General features: G+C 39.4%; 1 protein-coding gene and 1 long non-coding RNA gene across 3 annotated transcripts in view; one reads left to right on the top strand and one right to left on the bottom strand.

Annotated features, from left to right (window-relative positions):
• CNGB3 (cyclic nucleotide gated channel subunit beta 3) overlaps nt 1-16,888 on the bottom strand; it is a 146,166-nt gene that overhangs the window by 32,546 nt on the left and 96,732 nt on the right. The window contains exons 11-13 of the mRNA XM_045560498.1: nt 15,991-16,132; nt 11,631-11,790; nt 9,009-9,106 (exon numbers count right to left, since the gene is read on the bottom strand). Of these exons, the coding sequence (XP_045416454.1) occupies nt 9,009-9,106; nt 11,631-11,790; nt 15,991-16,132 (400 nt within the window). The remainder of the gene's footprint in view (nt 1-9,008; nt 9,107-11,630; nt 11,791-15,990; nt 16,133-16,888) is intronic.
• LOC123644434 overlaps nt 4,085-16,888 on the top strand; it is a 75,005-nt gene continuing 62,201 nt past the window's right edge. The window contains exon 1 of one of the 2 annotated variants that reach the window (XR_006737126.1): nt 4,085-4,124. This is a non-coding gene — a long non-coding RNA (uncharacterized LOC123644434). Of the gene's footprint in view, nt 4,125-9,767; nt 9,895-16,888 lie in introns of those variants that run through there. The other variant, XR_006737127.1, reaches the window with a different exon arrangement.

Below are 16,888 nucleotides of genomic sequence, written 5' to 3'. Positions count from 1 at the left end.
TTGGTAAAAATTTATCTTAGGAATGCCTACCCTCGTAGTTCTTTAGAATTTCTCTTTTTCTAGGCTCATTTCTGCTTTCTTTGAAAGAGAACTTAAGATGTTATCAGAAATTTGTAACTCACTGTGGATTTAAGCCACTCACCAGTACAAACAATGGTCTTCAGGGGTTTTTCTGCCTCAGCCTTGTTTATTCTAACAGAGTAGGCTATGGGACATATGACTGGGGCAGAGAGTTCTGAATTCAGCCGGTCGTGCCATTGACCATGCCAGTCATGGTACTGATTGGTAGCTGTTGGGAGCAGCAAAATCAAATGTGACAAATAATTTGCAAGGTTCTCTGATGTCATAACTTATTAATATTGAGTTCTAAGTATGATCAGACCTAACCCTACACCTGATATTAACAAACACTAGTAAAAATCATCTCCATCAAGCTTTCCTTGAGAACTGACAATAATTCTATTTTTCTAGGAGTTTTGGTGTCACATGCTCAAAGTGGGAAGCCATGAGTTGGATGAAACCCTGAGGATGAATCTTATCCATCTTCCTATGATCAAGCAGGACCACATGAAGAGTCTGATCCTACCCATGTGGAAACTCCCCTGTGATTATATCAGTTTTAGTTCTCAGTCAATAATAATAGTAATGACAACAATGTAACTGATGTAAGTACTTTACATGTTTTGAGTCACAACCATGCATGTTATCTTTTTCATTTAGAGTTTCCCCACCCTATTGGAGGGTCCCAGAGAGCAGGGACAATATGGCCTCAGTAACTGGGGGCACCCCCGAAAGCCTAGCTCAGTGCCTTACACAGAGGAACTGCTTAGAATATGCAGATGAATGGAGTTCATCTATATTCTAAGCATACTATTCAAAATACTTTAAAAAGGCTAGCAACAATACTCTTTTACTTTTTTTTTTTTTTGAGACAGAGTCTGGCTCTGTCACCCGGGCTAGAATGCAGTGGTGTCATCGTAGTTCACAGCAACCTCAAACTCCTGGGCTCAAGTGATGCCCCTTGCCCCAGCCTCCTGAGTAGCTGGGACTACAGGCATGCACCACCACGCCCAGCTATTTTTTTCTATTTTTAGTAGAGACCTGGTCTCGCTCTTGCTCAGGCTGGTCTTGAACTCCTGAGCTCAAGCGATTCTTCTGCCTCGGCCTCCCAGAGTGCTGGGATTACAGGCGTGAGCCACTGCGCCCCGTCAATATTTTATTACAGATACCACCAGGGTAAAAATAAAGTTGGTAAAAATGAATCAGTCTCACTGTAGCGTTCTGATTTCAGGGCCTGAAGAGTAAACATGTGATGACTTATCTGAATAGCATGTCACTGCTGGGGATCCCTGTGTGAGTGGTAGAAGGCATTTTGCCATTCCTGTCCGTTTCCTGGCTCAGTCTGTCACTCACATGCAAAACACTCCTCGTCATTCCCACCACAGGAGGCACACAGCCTGTACTGGCATTTTTCCCCCCGCATAATCACAAACAATGAGTCACAGATGCCCGCGAGGTGTCCTGTTGGGATGAGTTCTGCCTTATTATCAGAGCCGCACATAGACACATTGTGCCTGCCTTGATGGACCGGTGGTGCCTATATTCCAATTTGGGGATTGCTGGGTCCCTGGTTTTCCACTGTTGAGCAGTGGGAGCTTTTTGTTGCTAAAGGATGCGATTTTAATACCAGCCACTAGGTGGCGCAAAAGAACTTTTGTTAAAATTTCTCCCATTTCTGGTTAATTTAGAGGCGGAGGCAAAATGTGATTTCCCCAGCATTTAATTTGATAAAAATATATTTAAAAATAGAGATAGAAATAATAAATCATCAGAAAGGAGGTAAAATTTCCCAATCTCATAGAAATGGATCGCTCCTTATTGGCTTAATAGTTATGCTTGGGCCTGGAATAACATGAAATCTGCGAAGAAGAGCCATTTTGTGAAAAATTAAAAAAAACAACAACACACACACATATAATAAGACCATTCATCTCTAAGCTATTTCAAAACTTTGATCGCCCCATATTGAAGCAGCAAATCTTACTAACTAACCACAATTGATTGATCCAAAGTTTAAGTGAAAATCTGTGACTCTAATTCTACCTGCTTTGATTAAGGGGCGGGGACCCCATGCGATTCAGGGTCTTAGTAGGGGAGCAGGAAAGCGTGTGTGAATTTAGGCGTTTAACCGATGTGCCCAGTCTGAGTCTGTGAAAATCATAACGAAGGATCCCTTGAGCTTGACTTTTGACTCTAGTGAAACTTCTGGTTCCTCGCCGTCGCCATGGCATCCGTCGCCATGGCATCCGTCGCCAGGCGGGCTGGAGCGGAGCGGAAAAGCGGTGCAACGCGGCGGTCGCGCTCCCAGGCTGCGGGGCGACTGCGCCTGCGCGCGAGCGCGGTTCCCCTCGCCGGCGTCAGGTAGGCTGGCGGTCGTTTCTGTCAAATGGGGACGAGGTGACAAAACTTGCGTCCGAGGGTTTCGCCGGAGCTAGGGCTGCCGTAACAAAACAGTGCAGGCTGCGTGGCTTAAGCAACAGAAATCATTTTCTCACAGTTCTAGAGGCTAAAACTCGAGATCGAGGCATCGGCAGGGCCGGTTCCTCCCGAGGCGTCCCTCCTTGGCGGGAGGCTGGCGGCTCTCCTGCCCTCGCGGGGCCGTCGCCCTGTGGACGGGCGCCCCGGGTCCCTTGGTCGGCCCTGACTTCCTCGTCTCAGAGGGATCCCAGTCAGACTGGACTAGAGCCCGCCCTACGGGCCCCATTTTAGCTTAATCACCTTTTTAAAGGCCCCGTCTCCAAACACAGTCACAGTCTGAAGTACTGAGGGGGTTAGAGCTTCCACGTCAGAGTTTTGGGGGACGCAAGTGAGCCCATAACCAAAGGGTTTCTGCGAGAAGGGAACGCAGCAGTTAGTACGGTGTAGTACATGGTATGTACTCAATAAGCAGTTATTTAGTATTATTATTTTTGTGAAGACGTATGTATACATTTTAAAATTTGGAGTCAGCAACAATTTGGTTTCTTACTTTTGACTTAATTATATTCCATACAGCCTGGAGAGTGCTTGGAGGACCTGTGAGATCTGGGCATGCCAAGGTGTATAGGGACAGCGTTGTTGGGATTGAAGAATTGGGGACAGAATGGAGGACCTTCGTGTGACATTGTCCTTATTTTTTATGATACCGCAGCGTAACTTACATTGCTTTTGCCAGAGTATTACGAAACTTACTGTTCTAGTAATATAGAAACAGATTTCACAAGGCTAAAAGGAAAGGAATATAAGCACATTTGTACTTTTCAGGGTGTTTAGCTTGAGTATAGTGCAAAATTAAAGCAACAGACATATGTCTTTTGATGAACTAAAGCAATATTAGATTCATTCTCTGGTGCTACATTGCAAACAATTTCCACAAGATCTGTATCCATTCTCAAATTTACAAAATGGAGAAAAGTCCTTTAGAATTTTTTGTTTTAATCACCACTATACAAATGAGGACAGACCATTCATTCTTTTTTCTTTTTATTATAATTTTTTTTTTCTTTTGAGATGAGACTAGACTCAAACTCCTGGGCTCTAGCTATCCTCCCCCTTCAGCCTCTTGAGTAGCTGGGACTACAGGTGCGTGCCACTGCACCCCTGAAATTTGTGACTGAGGGCCTAAGACATAAGCCTAAAGCATCCCCTAGGGCATCATAAAATAGATATTTGTGAATTAAATGACTTTCAATGCATTTTATTCACCCTATCCTGAAGACGGGAAGGGTACAAAGCATGCCTGCCAGCCTCCAACCTTGGGATCTTAGTGAAAATTCTCTCTCCTTCTCTCTTTCTGCCTGCCTTTCACAGATATGGAAGATTCATTTGCAGGGAGAATTCAAGATAGGGAGGTTTTCAGCAGTTGACAATCACGCTTCTTTGTATCCCTGGATATTGTTGTTGGTCTCACTTTTTATGTCTTTGTATAAACTGAAATCTATGCTTTCTATCTCCTCCTTTCACAACTTCCTTTGCCTATAGGATCGGACTCACACACCACAGCCTGGCTTCAGTTGACCTCTCTAGATTCATCTTTGGGCGTCACCCTATGTTCTGGTTCCAAAGACTTCTGTTTCAGTGAACAGGTTAATCCTTTTCTACATTTGTGAGCCTTCACCCAGGCACCTCCAGCTTCTCACCCCAGAGGCTCCTAAGCATCCTTCTAGGTACCCACACCTCGAATGTTCCCTATTTTGTGCACTGAGCTGCAGGGGTGCATAGGTGGCTCTCGGTGTAGGGAGAAGACTGAGTCACATGGAAGTGTTACAAGGATCAATTTGATACAAGTTATGAAAGGTGTAGGATCACTATTCAGCCTATTTCCTTCCTAAGAAAATAACAAATTTATACACACTGCTAAGACTGTCTCCACGAAAATAAATTTAGAAAAATTTCATACCTACTTATTTTCTATTTTACTTGGCTTTAGGCAAAAATAACTTTTTCATTTAACAGAAATGTAAATGGGTTCTTTCTGGAAATAACTCCCTCTTTAATGGTAATGTCAGGAAAAATGAATCAAAGTTTATAAACAACATTAGCAAGATGTGAAGATTTAACCTTTTTTCTCAATCAGATGTTGCTGATTTAATGGATTTCTGAAAAGTACATGCAAAAACAAAGAAAAAAACTATGATGCAGAAAACCGGTAACTTATCAAATTGGAGAAAATCCTATAAAAGTTATTGGTTTCTAAAGTAAAGTATTTTTTTTCTTTAGAAAAGAGTTACTTCCTGTCATTTATTCCAAATTTACGTAGTCATTAAGGTATAAAGAGTTTTACAATATTTTAAAATACTGTTAATTTAGCTTAGTGGCTTTCATATATTTTTGGCCATACTCTGTAAGACATGCATTTTCATTGTGCCTACAATACCTACCTTTCCTTTTGTGTGATGCGCTATGATATTTTCTCTTCCATTCTATATGCTTGTTATGACTTAACTTAATTGAATTCATGACCTCCCAGTGGATGACAAGCTGCAGTTTGAAAACCTATCTAGCTAGACAAAATCGTTAACCAATGTGAGAATCCTTTTCACGGTCTACCTGATAGAAGATCAGAAAATTCTGCTTGTACACATTCTATGATGCCTCTACTTTACCGGGAGCTCCCATTGTGGAAGAGTTCCTGCTAGAAATCAGAAACTACTTTCCTGTCATCTCCAAGAATTGGTACCAGTGCATGCTCCCTCCCTTCCTAATGCCTTTGGTAGCAGCTACTCTGTGTCAGAAACCGTGGCATGTACTGTAGGTACAAAGACAATTAGGGCCAAGTCTTACTTTTCCAGGAGGTTTTATTTCAGCAGAGGTGGCTGCAGCTTAGAAATGGAGTTTATAGTGGAATGTTATTTTGTGAGACAATATAGAGGAAGACTCATTCCTTGTCCATATAACAGACTTTAGTATATGAAACTTCTGCTGCCCTTGAATTATTTTTCCCTACAACTAAACAGCCTCAGCATCTGCACATTTTCTTTTGAGGCCATTTTTATTCTTATGATTATTATTATCATTAATTTTTAGAGATGGGGTCTTACTATATTCCCCAGGCTAGTCTCAAATTCCTGGTTTCAAGTGATCCTTCCACCTCAAACTCTTGAGCAGCTGGGATTACAGGCACAAGCCACCACCACCAGGCTTTTTTTTTTTTTTTTAAATAGAGCAACAATTTGCATTGAAATGTACAGATCTTAAGGGACAGTTAGGTCACTTTTGACAAATTCGTACAATTATGTACCTTCCCTAGCAAGACACAAAATATTTCTATCACCCTATGATGTTCTCTCATGCCTCTTCCTAATCAATCTCTTCATCTCCACTCCACCCTAGAAGCAATCATCAATCTGATTTCTATCAGCACAGAGTAATTTTATAACATATCCTTTTACTATCTTCTTGGTCCACTACTCAACCCCTACTTTTAACCCTTTAGCTGGAAGATACTCTAACTTGTCAAAATCCTTCTTAAGGTTATTTGAAATGGTTATTTGAAATGTGATATGTTAATCCAAATTTGGTTTTAATAATCAAGAAAACCAATATTTTGTTAAAATTTAGGGGAATCTCATACATAGCTCTGTTGACTCATATGAAGTTATTGGCCAAGTAAAACTCCCGAGTCTAAAAAGAATTGTTATAAACTAACTATTGCTCTTTTTACATTTGTGATATTTTAATTTTGGCCCTAAGTTAAGAATTTTACTTGTATGCTTGTTAAAGTTAATTTTGTTGGCTTTGCTCATTGTTTCAAAGTATTCAGTAATTTTAAATTTTATAATTAGCACATTTTATACTATTCCTTCCTACTTCGAGTCATCTGCCAATTTGAAAAAATCACACTTTTTATGTCTTCATCAAAATCTTGATGGACATCTATAACAGGACATAATCAAGAAAAGAGTCCTAAGATACTGACCTAGCTCTAGTATTCTATGGAGTCACAGGTTAACCTAGCATTGGGAGTAGTTATACCGGACCATTCTCCCACACAGCTTCTGCTTCTTCATCTTGTCTCTGATGGTATTGATTATCTATTTTCAAGATGTATACTTCTGCCTGAATTACATTTTCTTTTCTGTCTATACTTGCATCTTAAGTGATCACATCCAGTAGTGGGGCTTAAAATGGATCAGTATGCTCATAGGTCCCTTTATTGCTCCAGCTTGGAACTCTCCCTTGAAATCAGATTTATGAACCATACAGCCTGCATGTTATTTCCATCTGAAAGTCTAACACTTACCTTAAACTAACACATCTGTCTTTGTGGTGTTATAAAAAAAAATACCACAGAGTGGGTAATTTATACATAATAGAAATTTATCTCTCACAGTTCTACAGGCTGGGAAGTCCCAGATCGAGGCACCATCAGGTTTGGTGTCTGGTGAGGGCTGCTCTCTCTTCCAGGATGGCACCTGTTGCTGCATCCTCCAGCGGAGAGGAACGCTGTGTCCTCACATAGCAAAAGGGCAAGAGAGCGCTCCCTTCGTCTTGAGCTCTTTTATAAGGGTGCTAATCCTATGCATGAGGGTGGAGCCCTCATGACCTAATCACTTCCCAGAGGTCACACCCTTTAATACTGTTGCATTGGGGATTGAGTTTCAACATGAATTTTGGAGGGAATATCATCATTCAAACCATAGCAACAATCAAAACAAAGAGTTTTTAAACTTAATCTGAAATTTCCTATTTTGCAAATGATATCTTTGTTTTTATGGTCCCTCAGGCCTAAACTCTTGGAGTCACCTTGGTATCTTTCTTTCTCTTACCCCCTTCACCTAATCAAACAGGAAAAAGCTATAGCCTCTTCCTTTGAATGTAGCCAGTATTTGGTCACTTCTCAATAACTCTTTGACAACACGGGGTCTGGTTACCACTGTCTTTTCTGTAGATGGTTATGATTAACTTCCATTTGGCCTCCTTGTTTATTCTCCACATGGTAGGAAGGATAACCCTTTCCAAACCAGTCTCAATGGCTTACTTTCTGCTCAAGATCTTCAGTGTCTTTGCATCTCAGAGTGTAGTCCAATATCTGTACTACAGCCTCCAAGGACTTCCATTAACTTGCCCCTTGCCTCTGCGTCCTTTTTTAAACTCTTCTCTGACTACTCTTGCTTGCCATCACTCTGTGTTTGCTCCAGCCACTCTGGCTTCCTGGCAGTGTGTTCCCAGCTCAGGCCTTTATGTCATCTAACCTCCTGTAATATTCTCTCCTCTCCCCTACCCCTCCCTACTCTCCCAATATTTGCAGAGCTCACTCCCTTGCTTCCCCCAGTCCTCTGTTCAGATGCTCAAATGCACTTCCTCAGAGAGGCCTTTCATGGCCAGTGACACCCTCATCCTCCTCTATCTGCTTAATTTTGTTCATGGCATTATCACCTCCACAACACGTTATATATTTATTTTTCATTCCCTTCTTCTGGAATTTGAGCTCCACTTGTGTAAGTATTTGTTTTCAACTCTTGTATTCCCAGTGGCTAAAATGGTGCCTGAAACATAGTAGGAATATAATAAATATTTGTTGAATGAATTAATTGACCAGATGAATCAGTGAATGCCACACAATTAAATCTTAGGTGAGAAAAAGTTATATGCAATGTATATTTTAAAAAAGAGAGTACTAAAATTAAAAATATTCAAAAATTTTGAAATTTCTTTGTTATACATTTTTTTCCTAAAAACTGAAGCCTCTAAATTTAAATTTGACCATTTTAATAGTCTAAATCCAAAGCATCTGTAATAGGAGACATGATTAGGCATGATTATTTGACTGTCAGGCCAATCTGGAGCTAATCTAGGGCCTGATTTGTCGTGCATTGCCAAGGCACATTCATAAATGGTAGGTGACACACTAGCAAGGACATAGAGCTATAGAGTTTAATTATATTTAAATGAATTCAATAAGAGTCTGAAGAACTCTTCTTTGACATCAGTTAGAAGAGGAAGGCGTCTAAAGATAAGTCATCTGCTGAAGAAAGACCTGTAATTTATTTGACTCTGCAATTCCACATAAATTCTCCAGGTTGTTTTGACTTTGTTAAAACATAAGGCAAAAAAATCATAAATGCTGTATAAAGGAAAAGCTTAGATTTCTCAGAGGAATTTTTTTTTTTTTGAGACAGAGTCTCCCTCTCTTGCCTGGGCTAGAGTGCCGTGGCATCAGCCTAGCTCACAGCAACCTCAAACTCCTGGGCTCAAGTGATCCTCCTGCCTCAACCTCCCGAGTAGCTGGGACTGCAGGCATGTGCCACCATGCCCGGCTAATTTTTTCTATATACTTTTAGTTTTCCAGCTACTTTCTTTCTATTTTGGGTAGATATAGGGTCTTGCTCTTGCTCAGGCTGGTCTCAAACTCCTGAGCTCAAACAATCCACCCGCCTCGGCCTCCCAGAGTGCTAGGATTACCATGCCCAGCCTCTCAGAGAAATTGATATAATTAGTGTTTTTCTACTAATGATAAAAGCACTTGCCTTGAATAAGTCGACTTTGCTGATGATGCTGAAGTTCATATCGACGGCGAGAGCTAACTGTACTGTAGTTGGCAGGGTCTTAAGCAAATCGGACTCATCTTTGTAAAGATAAGCACATCAATCCCAAAAGCAGAATAATTAATAAAATAAGTCACCAAAATATAAGTAGAAAAAATGAAAAAAATAAAGGAAACAAGATGCAAACACTTTTTATACATAAACAGACACATCGAATTCTCTATCTTCATTACTTCTATTGGCTGTACCTACCTATTACATTAACATTATTATGCTCAGGGGAGAAAACGAGTATTTTAACTCTGGATGACGTATTGAATAATTCCAGAACCTTATGCATACTGAAACTTTAAGATATGAAACTTAATGATCATAGGCCAAAGGCTAGTGAATGAGCTCGGATGGGAGAAGAATCTAGTTTTATTTTTTTAAAATTTAATTAAAAAATTCTATAAAGATTTATTTGTCCAGCTAATTTCTTTCTATTTTTTAGTAGAGATGGGGTCTCACTCTTGCTCAGGCTGGTCTCGAACTCCTGACCTTGAGCGATCCTCCTGTCTTGGCCTCCCAGAGTGGGGAAGAATCTAGTTTTTGTTTCCTGATTGTCTTGATTCTAGCCCTAACATCCTGAGGATGGCAAATAATAATTCACACCACGTGGCATCTGAAAGCTTGCAGAGCTCTGTCACACCCATTATCTTATTTGACCCTCGTGACAACCCTAAGGGTGAGTGTTCTTATTCCTGCTTTGCAGAAAGAAGAAAAACAAAAAGAACTGAAGCCCACAGAGGCTGTAAGTGACTTGCTTGATTGTGCGTAATTAGTAGGTGGCTCAGCTGGGATCAAATCTCAAGAAGAAATGTGCTAAGTGAGTAAATCCAAATTATTGTTATTTACTTGCTTAATAACTCGATGAAGAATGTGAATACATTACAGATTTTTCTAAATGTGAATTAAATGATGGGCCTTCAGGCTGATAAAATGTTCCATAAACAAAACTGCCTGGTCTTAATGTCTAGTATGCCAGGGGTTTCTGAGAGTAGATTATTTTTTGATATTTTCTTATATTATTTGGAAAAGAGAAAAATTACTATATTATATCCCTATTTTTATTCCAATATAGATTCTAAATATAAAAATACTCCATATAAAAACATAGGTCCTTGTTTTTGAGGGTTGTTTGTCTGTAGTTATCTCCTAAGCCAGGGAGTTGGGTCAGTATCTACAGCTGCTAAGGGGAGTGAGGGAAGAAGCCCAACACCACTCCTATCCTTGCTCATCCTGCCCACTTAAAATGCCCTCAAGTAGCTGTAGGTGCTCAAGAGCGAGGCATGTTGTTTGGTCATTCAGGAAGAGGTTCTAAACATGAGGGGGAGTCTCTGAAGGTTGGCAGAAAGGTGAAGAAAAGGTCCTAGGAACCTTTGTGATTGGAGAATCTCATTGTCATTTGTGTTCTGGAGGCAGTAGGCACTAATTCCTATTTTTATATGGTAAGGAACAACAAATTCAAGAGTTGAATTTGATTATTGTCAACTAGTGCATTGTCTTGAACTTATTTTATATCCTTTAATAAAAATTATTTTACATTCCAGTGGTATGGTACTAATAACAGACATCATTAATTATTTAGGGTCTTGTAGAAGCAACTGTGTGCCCTGTAGCAGGATGGGGTGGCCTGAAAGGTTGCTGCTCTTTATGAGCACAGTTGACCCTTGAGTGGCACAGGTTTGAATGACGCGGGTCCACATATACAAGAATTTTCTTCCACTTGGGCTACCCCTGAGAGAGCAAGACCAACCTCTCCTCTTCCTCCTCCTCTTCAGACTACTCAACATGAAGATGACAAGGGTGAAGACCTTTATGATGATCCACTTCCACTGAATGAATAGCAAATGTATTTTCTCATCCTTATGATTTTCTTAATAACAGTTTCTTTTCTCTGGTTTACTTTATTGTAAGGGTATGGTATATAACACATATAACATACAAAATTTGTGTTAATTGGCTGTTTACATTATTGGCAAGGATTCCAGCCAACAGCAGGCTATCAGTAGTTAAGTTTTGGGAGATCAAAGCATTATATATGCATTTTTTATTGTGTGGGTGTTGGTGCCCCTAATCCCTGTGTTGTTCAAGGACTGACTGTACCGTGCTCTGGGTAAGAGAGTGATGTCACAGAAAGAGCAAGGGAAGAAAACAGATGCAGATCTGGGGTCCATTTAGACCATTTGTTGGCTCTGTGTCCTTGGCCAAATTTCTCAGGAGCCTCTGTTTTCTTCTCTCTTAAAAGGATAGGTGATGCTGAATTTTCCTGATCCCTTTTTGTGTGTGTGTGTGATGACAATATAAGACAATGTGTGTAACACCTCTCATCCAGTAGACGCTGAATAAAATTTAGCCTTTTCTCTTCCAAAGTTTATGTAACCAGTAAGATAGGGCTCCATATTTAAGAAATAAAATCCCATGGTATTAAATTAATGCCTTAAAGATCATTTAATTGCTTTTCAGTCTTTTGTTCAAATCCAATTCGTCTCTGCTACCTTATGGAATTTTTATTATATGACTAGGTTTATAGGAATTTAATCAGTAACCTGGCGTGCTTACCTAGCATTCTTTGAGAGGCCCATGTATATTCATACCAAGTCCGAACTCGGTTTTGCACACTTTTAGGAATGGAGTAATTGTTCATGTAGGCAGTGGTCTGATCCATGCAGGCACGGAAGTAGTTCTGGTTGGCTGTAGCTGCCCCGATTACATCTCGCATCTAAAAATGACAAATAAGGTCACTCCACAGCCAGCAAAGGAACTGGGAGAGTTAATAAAAGTTGAATTAAGTGTTCTCACTTGATACACTCCTTCCTAATGGCTTGATTACTTGATTTTAAACACATTGATATTGCGTCCTAATTTCACCCATTTCCATAAAATATAGGGTAGATTGTATTCTCTCACTGACCCAATAAGGACAAGAAGGAGACCTGTTGGACCAACCATGTGAGAGTTTTGTGAGGATTCAGGAGCAAAAAGTGCATACGACTGCACGTAATTTTCTTTGCCAACTTATTTATTACTGCAAAAATGTTAGTAGATATTTTAAAAATTATACAGATGTGCTTATGCAAGGAAAGTGCAATAAAAGTTGAGCAATTATCTGGCAGAATGGCTAGTCCATTTTGGTGAGTTTCACTTTGAAAGCATCCTTCATAGATTATCCAGTGTGGCTGGCTATATAGACTCAATTCATCACGAAATTGCAACCTCTGTACTTCTCTTTGTGTTGTTTAGACAGATAAAATCAAATTTCATCATGCTTAAGGCATAGTATTCAGCAGAAGTTGAAATGTGCTGAAATTACTGAAGCATCATCTACTGCTGTGACAATTCTTAAGAAACTGTCAGGTTTTAGTTCTTGGATGTTTATAACTCAGCCATAAAAACCCACTCTAGGTTAAAAGCTGATCTTTAAGGTCTCAGCACAAAAAAGATATATAGCTCCACTCTTCCTCTCACATAGAGGGAAGCAAGTGGCTGTAAATTTGCTTTGACTGTGGGTTTATAATAGGGAGGAAAACCAAGGCCTTACTTTCACACTCCTAAGACTTCACTCATTCATTCTAGTAGCTGCTGAGCCTTTTCTGCTTATGGAAAAACTACTCATTCTTTGAGGTCTAGCCTAAATGGCTCTTTTATTGTGAGCCTTCCTTAGTTTCCATATTTAGAGTCAAAAGGTTCTTCCACTTATCAAAAGTATCTGCTGAGGAGCTATGCAGTTAGTCCAACTGTATACATCTTTTTGAGCCTCTAACTTCTTAGTGGCAAAGTGGCTCTTCCAAATAGTCTTCAACAACCTCAATCCCTAGATCTTTGTTTTCCATGCCTTTCTTGGCAGATGACCTACATTATCACCAGAGACTGGGAGCCTTGGGATATCAGGGGTTGGGTTGGAAGATCTAAGAGAGCGTTAAATTGGGAACCAAGGACAATTAAAAGCATTATTGATTGGTGTTGAGGACCCAAGAATTTGTAGTGACAATAATCTGAATGGTTTGTGTGCTATCCTTCAGCAATGTTGGGTTTTGTTGGTGAGGGAGTCGAGGAAGCTGTACATTCCCTGGTGGGTTCCAGGCTAGGGAAGTACATGAGGGTATGAGAGGAAGACAGTGTCAGTTTCTACGAGTTGTATCAGAGAATAGAATGTTGCAGTTAAAATGTGATGATTAGTTCCAAGGTATAGTCATCAGTGTGGCTATATGTGGGAATTTTGAACGAGGGGAGATTTTGACCCAAGCTGTCTTACTGTTGTTTCTGTCTGTTCCCTTTCTCAGCATCTTTTATTCACTATAAGAGTTGAAGGCACAAGTCTGTACCTCTAGCCTCAGTCTTTCTCTTGTGCACTAGTACCACATTTTCAGTGGCTTGGTATTTCTTTTTGTTCCTGTTGGAACCTCCAATTCAATTTAAAAGCAGCTGTTGTGTGATGTATAAACAGCACTTCTCAAACCTTCATGTGCATACGAATCACTTGAAGATCTTGTTAAAATGTAATTTCTGATTCAGTAGGTCCTGAATTCTGAATATTTCAAGTGCTGCTGCTGCTGCTGCTGCTGCTGCTGGCCCAAAGATTACACTTTTGAGTAGCAAGAAAATTGAACTGGTGCTAGACATAGTTCTCTAGTTTTATAAAAGTTGCCCTGCACATGGTGAGTGCTCAGTGCATGTTAGATTTTACTGTTATTATCAGCATTATTATATACAGTTCTATATCTTATGACCGTATGCATTGCAAGTATAAATCAGGCATGCCTCTTAATCTCTTTAAACTGGAATTTCTTCATCTGCAAAACTGAGAAAACATTGACTGTGATCTGACTACCTCACATTGATTTTATGAGAAATTATGAAATAACATGATTTTTGCTCTTTAATTTCAAATTGATTTGAATTGATTTCCTCTAAGACCAGCTTCCCATTTCAATGATTGTTAACACAATCTCCCCAGCCATTACGATTATGAGATTTTATACTTAAAGTTTTTAACTCTTGGTGTTCATCTTTCCAAACCTAAATATTTTCTAAATAGAGTTTTCTTTACAGCTTCTGTCTCCATTCCACTAACTTGTTCAGGCTGGAGTTGCCGTATCCCTATATATCTGTATTAACTGTGCTTTAATTTTCTGTATTTTGATATGTTGATAGCTGTGGCCTTGCTGATTCAGGGCCTTGCTTAGGGTTAGCTAATTACTAGATAGCTAGTAATTAGTTAACTAGTGGCCAACTCTCCTGAGTGTGTCTTTCATAGCCAGACTAACTAATCCAGCACCCATACCCCCAACTGCCTTCTGTATCAGGCTCTTACATGGGCTCCCACATTCAAGCCACTATCTACCTGTCCTATACCCCACTGCCCGGTACAGACAAGTAGAAACAGCCCCTATACTCCAGAGCCTGCTAAAATTATTCAAACCAGCCAACCCTAAGCCTGCTTACCCTGCCTGGGCTGTTCCTCCCCTGGAGCTTCCCCATGTAACATCCCCCCAGCCCCCTGCGTGGTATGTGCTGCCTCCTCTTGGGATCTGTGGGTATAACAAACTACCTTTTCAGTGGCAATTGTCCCCTAATCTGTTGGCTTTACCATACCTAAATAATAATAAAACCTATATTTTAAAACTGTATCACCCCCTCCAATTTATTATATTTTGATTAATCTTCCTTAAATCTCTTTGTTCAACATCCTCCCCTGGCTGACCTTCCATTGCCTTCAAGATAAAGTTCAACATCTTTAACATTCACAGCCCTTAAAATATCCTATCCTTACGTACTTCTCTTATTTACAAGTGTCCTTTACTCCGGTCATTCTAGAACTCTTTCTATTTCCTCAAACATGTCTTATGCTTTAACATGGCCATCTTTTCACACACTGTTTTGAATTGATCGAGCTACCTATCCATCAGACTGAATCCTACCTGGTTTCTAAAGCTGTTTCAAATGCATCCTCCTCCATGAAAGCTCCTGGGAAGCTTCATTTTTCTGATCTAATAAAAAACTTTCAAACTCTCCTCCAGTGCTTACTGCATATAGCCCACCCTTGACATTCATGGATGTAGTATTTGAGTTTTGACTATTTGGGAGCAGCTTCAAATATCACAAAGAATAGTTTTTATTGTTAACTTTTGTTAAAGCATGAGTTTTATTCATACTCTATATGAAAAGAGTCAGTGAGTGGGAACCAATAATTTTTCTAATGGGAATAATCATTTCATGATTTAGCCTAATCCTTCGCCGGGGACAAATGTCTCAACATGGCTTTTTTTTTTTTTTTCTCTCTAGCATTTACTATGTAAAGTTCCTTCCAAAGAAGCATAACTTCTAAAGATGCTATGCTGCCAAACTTTTTATTTCTTGTGACTCTGGGAATCCACAAAGATTTTGGGCTCTATCCCTTGTAAATGCTAACTACCTTTAATATAATTATTTATGTATTTGTTTTATTTTCTTACTACATCAATTTTTTGAGAATAAGTACAAGGAGATGCTATAAGAAACATCTGTGAAACGATTTATTAATTACTTTAGATGGCATTTCATAGCCTCTGGTTTAAATGACCTCTGAAGTTGATTTAAACCCAGTGAATTTATGACAATGTTTGAAGTTTAAGTAAATGAGAGCTTTTAATGGTTTTCAGGAACCTCTAAGTGAAAAGTTAACTTAGAAACAACTTTCTCTGAGAGTTCAAAGTAATGCTCTTTGGTGACAGGTCTTTTGATAGATTTAATGGTTTAAAAATGGAAAAGTACTGTTGTCCCAATCACACCCTTCTTCAACTCACTAAAATAGATGAAAGTTAGTTAAAAAAATAAAAAGAACACGACAGATTTAAGTTTTTCCTCCATAAAGTTTATGAAGACTTGTTAGCCTTTCAAAAATTGACAGCACTATGTATCTAGGAATTCACACTCAACTTACCTGACCAATTAAGCTGGAGAACACAAAAACTCCAGAAAAAAAATTCAAGAGTTGAAAAACAACTTCAAATAAAGTTTCTGGCTCTGGAAGCCCCCCAATGGTAATTAAACTTCGAACTGCCCAATAATAACATCTCAGATACCTGTGAAAAGAGAAGATATACATTTTGCATTTTTCTTTTTTTATTACTATTTTTTAATTTCAGAATATTGCAGGGTACAAACACTTTGGTTACATATATTGCCTTTGCACTGCCCGAATCAGAGCTACAAGCATGCCCATCCCCAGAAAGTGCACACTGCACCCATTAGGTGTGAATTTACCCATCCCCTCCTCCCTCTTCCCACCTGCCTGATACCCGATGAATGTTACTTCCATATGTACACTTAAGTGTTGATCAATTAGTGCCAATTTAATGGTGGGTACATGTGGTGCTTGTTTTTCCATTCTTGTGATACTTCACTTCTAAGAATGGGCTCCAGCTCCATCCAGGATATCACAAGAGGTGTTAGTTCACCATTGTTTTTTATGGCTGAGTAGAACTCCATGGTATACATATACCACATTTTATTAATCCACTCTTGTATTGATGGGCAAATACCACTGTATTTGGGAGCATAGAGTACTACTAAATTATAACAGATTTCCTCTTAATCAAGCTTTTCTTTTTATAGGCAGCATGGGCAAACACCAGGTGTGCTAATGTAAATTTCTTACTAAACACTGTAGAATGACTAACTAGTTAAACCCGAGGAAGATGTTTACTAGCTGTTCCCCAAATTTAGTGGTATAAAACAATCACCATTTTTATTAGGCTTACAGTTTTGCAGGTCAGAATTTTGTGCAAGGCACAGCAGAGATGACTCATTTATGTTCCGTGATGACTGGGCCTTCAATT

The sequence above is a fragment of the Lemur catta genome, chromosome 9 (genome assembly GCF_020740605.2).
Source record: "Lemur catta isolate mLemCat1 chromosome 9, mLemCat1.pri, whole genome shotgun sequence".
NCBI classification, from domain to species: Eukaryota; Metazoa; Chordata; class Mammalia; order Primates; family Lemuridae; genus Lemur; species Lemur catta.
Note: the sequence above shows the minus strand (reverse complement) of the source record. Positions and strands in the feature narration are given on the sequence as shown.